We start from the raw sequence: 3,460 nt of genomic DNA, 5'->3' as shown, positions 1-3,460 counted from the left end.
GGGCAGCCCCCGCCCACTCTGCCACACGGTCAGAGGAGGAGCTGTTCAGAGAGAGGGAGATGACAACAGGTTCCCATCTTTAGAAGGCCCGAGGGGCCATGATAGCTGGGCACTGGCAAGCTGTTTCTCCCAGCCCCACAGGCCTCCACTTTCTCTTCCCAGCCTGCAGGGCAGCGCATGCCAGGTTCCTGGAGCCAGGACAGGCTGGGTGGCAGGCTGAGAGGGGCTGGCTCCCTCATGCCCACTCAGCTTTAATGTTAATACTCTTGCAGAGGTCAAGCACTCCCCGGAAGAAAAGGCAACACCAGTGCCTGGGACCAGCCCCGGATCCAGGTCCCTCTCTTCTGGAAGCTTTTCATTTTTGTAGAAATGATCCCAGTTCGACCTACATAAAAAATGGGGGGAAAACAGGACCTTGGGGAAAATGGAAGGCCAGAGTGAGCCCGTCTCAACAACTCTTGTTGCGGGGGGGGGGGCTGGGGGGAGGGGGCAGAGGCGGCGGCCTGACAGACAGGGCCAGCGCCTGGCCTCTGTGGGCATGAAGAGTGTGCACATGTGTGTGAGAGGAAAGGGGCTCAGCCCAAGCAGCAGGGTGCCCCTGTCTGCCTCTCGGCCCTGAGGGCCAGGGGGAGCTCACATGGGATTTCAGTTTTGCTTTGAGGACAGAGTTCCAGCAGCTCCACAGACTTGTTCCAAGTTAAGAGGAGGCAGCGTAAACGGCTGCCTGTGTCCATGGAAAAAAAACTTTAGTTCTTTGCTCAAGTAAAAAAATATCAAATATAATAAATTTAAGAAAGCCCATTCATAACATACAGTCTGTTTTATATTTTGCCTCAGCAGCTGGGATAGAGTTGCTTTTCAGAGCCCCAGGAGTGGGTGGGGGTCTCTAGGATCAGGCCCCTCCCAAGGGTCAGCTTCCTTCCGGGCGTCGATTTGGGCCACACAACTCTGCTTTGATCCAGAGGGCTGAGACTCATCTCTCACCCCCGAAGCCCAAAGCAAGGAAGATCCCAGGGGATGCTGGTTTGTGGCTGCACTTAGCTTTACCACAAGGCATCAGGCTGCCTTTTGGTGTGTCCTGGCCAGCTGGGGCGAGCCTCACACAATAGACTCTCGGTCCCTGTCTGGGGACGTGGGGAAGTCCGCGAGATCTTCGCTGCGGCTGTAGTCAGACACCCGCACCTGGAGGTTATCGCTGGTGGCCCTGGTGACGCTGTCATAGGAGGGAGGGAAAGATGTGGAGGAGATGGAGGAGCTGGAGGGGGGGTCAAGGCGCGGGGAGAAGTTCTCATTCATCATGTAGGCGATGAGGCCCTCTTGTTCGGGAGCGTCTTCTTCAGACAGGCCGCTGCTGCCCGTCTGCCGGCGGTAGAGGAAGGAGGCGTGCTTCACGGAGCGCTGCAGCAGGTGTCTCCGGAAGGCCCGCTGGATGATGGTGGCCGACACCTCCTCGTGCTTGCGCCTGAGTGTGGTGGTGATGGGCTCGTAGGAGATCTTGGACGGGTTGGCTGCCATGAACTTCTCCTCCATCTGGATCTTCAGGGCGTCCATCTCCCCAGACTCACCCAGGACCCTCTTGGTGAAGGCAAAGAGGATGTCCATGCAGTGGATCCGGTCCCCGCTCACCATGGGCAGGTCCATATTGATGAGGCTTATCTGGTTGGGTTTGGCGATGCGCAGCGGCTCAGACAGGGCATCAGCAAAGTCAGACAGGGCTGAATATTCAATGAACTGGGTGGCCTCGGGGTCGAACTTCTCCCAGATCTCGTAGAACATGTCGAAGTCGTCCTCGCTTAGGGGCTCAGTGCTCTCCTCCGTGGCCACACTGAAGTTCTCCAGGATGATGGCGATATACATGTTGACCACGATGAGGAAGGAGATGATGATGTAGGTGGTGAAGAAGAGGATGCCCACAGCTGGGCTCCCACAGTTCCCCCGGGAGCCATTGCTGTTGGGCAGGTTGGGGTCGCAATAGGGGGGCCCCGTGTTGAGGATAGGGCTGAGGAGGCCATCCCAGCCAGCCGACGTGGTGATCTGGAAGAGACACAGCATGCTGTTGGCGAAGGTCTGGAAGTTGAACATGTCGTCAATGCCAGCCTCCCACTTGACATAAGCGAAGTTGGCCATGCCGAAGATGGAGTAGATGAACATGACGAGGAAGAGCAGCAGCCCGATGTTGAAGAGGGCCGGCAGGGACATCATGAGGGCAAAGAGCAGCGTGCGGATCCCCTTGGCCCCTCGGATCAGTCTGAGGATGCGGCCAATGCGGGCCAGGCGGATGACTCTGAAGAGTGTCGGGGAGAAGAAGTACTTCTGGATGATGTCCGAGAGCACAGTGCCTGCGGGACACAATGGAGACTGGCTGTGACGACGCTGCTCACCTCCCCCCAGCCCAGCCTTTCTGTTGGGGGAGTTTGTGCAGCAAGGAACCAAGGAGAGGTGACCTGTCAAGAGGGCTGTTCAACCGGGCGTGCAGGAACTCACTCCCTCTTGCTCCTCTGACCTCCATTTCTGCATCTGCATTCCAGAAAATGAGGGCCCCTGTACTCACATCCTTTGCAAAGTGCCTCCTGTGTCCCGCTGATGTGATAGAGCTGTACTTGGTAACTTCTAGATCACAGGTTCTCCAGCCTGAGGGGACTTGCTCAACATCTCAGTGGCCCGGCTTGGACCAAAACATAGTAAGGCCTTTTAGCTTCTTGCTAGTCAATGTGGTCCAAGGATCAGAAGTCATATCAGAAACGCAGAGTTTCAGTTCCACCCAGGCCCACTGTATTTTAACAGGCCCCGCTGACTCACCGCATACCGGAGCGTGAGAAGCCCTGGCTCTGGGGTGGGCACGTTCCCGCACACCAGGCGGTCTGCTGCTCCGAAGCCCCTGCGATGGTTCCCAGCACTCTCCCAGTCCTGCCTGCTTCTGGGGGTCATCCCTTCTGTCTCTACTGACTACCTGGGTTTGAAGTTTTAAGTAGTAGGGCTATGAAGAATGAAATACATTTGCCTCATCTTGGCCTAAGGGAGCTTTCTAGACTCCTCAGATAATAATGATGACACTGACAGACATGCGTCCAGTGCTTACTGTCAATAAGGCGCTGGGTCCTTCCAGTCATTCTAGGAGGAAAGTTGATGCCACTGACCTCATTTTCCAGAAGACAGAACTGAGAAGTCAGGTATCGTATCCCAGTTGCCACTTAGTCAGTGAGAAGCTGGGATTGGATTCAGACACTCTGCCTCCACATTGGCCTGTTAATCATGCCTCCTTGTGCCACCAAGCACCAGGACTAATGGGGGTTCCCAAGGTACACACTGTACCTCCTGAAGCCTCTGGCACCTCCCCTCAGCAGCTGCTCTCCTGTGGCAGGCACCCTGAACCCTCTAATGCGCTCTCCATTCTCACTAGGCACCATCTCACCCTCACACTGCCTGGGACACCCCCACAGCATTTTCTGACCCCATGTCC

At 56.3% G+C, this 3,460-nt stretch overlaps 1 protein-coding gene across 3 annotated transcripts in view; it reads right to left on the bottom strand.

Annotated features, from left to right (window-relative positions):
* Positions 1–477: 477 nt before the first annotated feature.
* The window catches only part of SCN5A (sodium channel, voltage gated, type V alpha subunit), an 80,547-nt gene continuing 77,564 nt past the window's right edge, over positions 478–3,460 (bottom strand). For all 3 annotated transcript variants that reach the window (XM_004676304.2, XM_004676305.2, XM_004676302.2), the window contains one exon: positions 478–2,339. In XM_004676304.2, coding sequence (XP_004676361.1) covers positions 1,099–2,339 — 1,241 coding nt within the window. In that variant the 3' untranslated portion in view covers positions 478–1,098. The remainder of the gene's footprint in view (positions 2,340–3,460) is intronic.

Source organism: Condylura cristata, unplaced genomic scaffold (assembly GCF_000260355.1).
Source record: "Condylura cristata isolate star-nosed mole 26May11 unplaced genomic scaffold, ConCri1.0 scaffold00004, whole genome shotgun sequence".
Taxonomy (NCBI): domain Eukaryota; kingdom Metazoa; phylum Chordata; class Mammalia; order Eulipotyphla; family Talpidae; genus Condylura; species Condylura cristata.
Note: the sequence above shows the minus strand (reverse complement) of the source record. Positions and strands in the feature narration are given on the sequence as shown.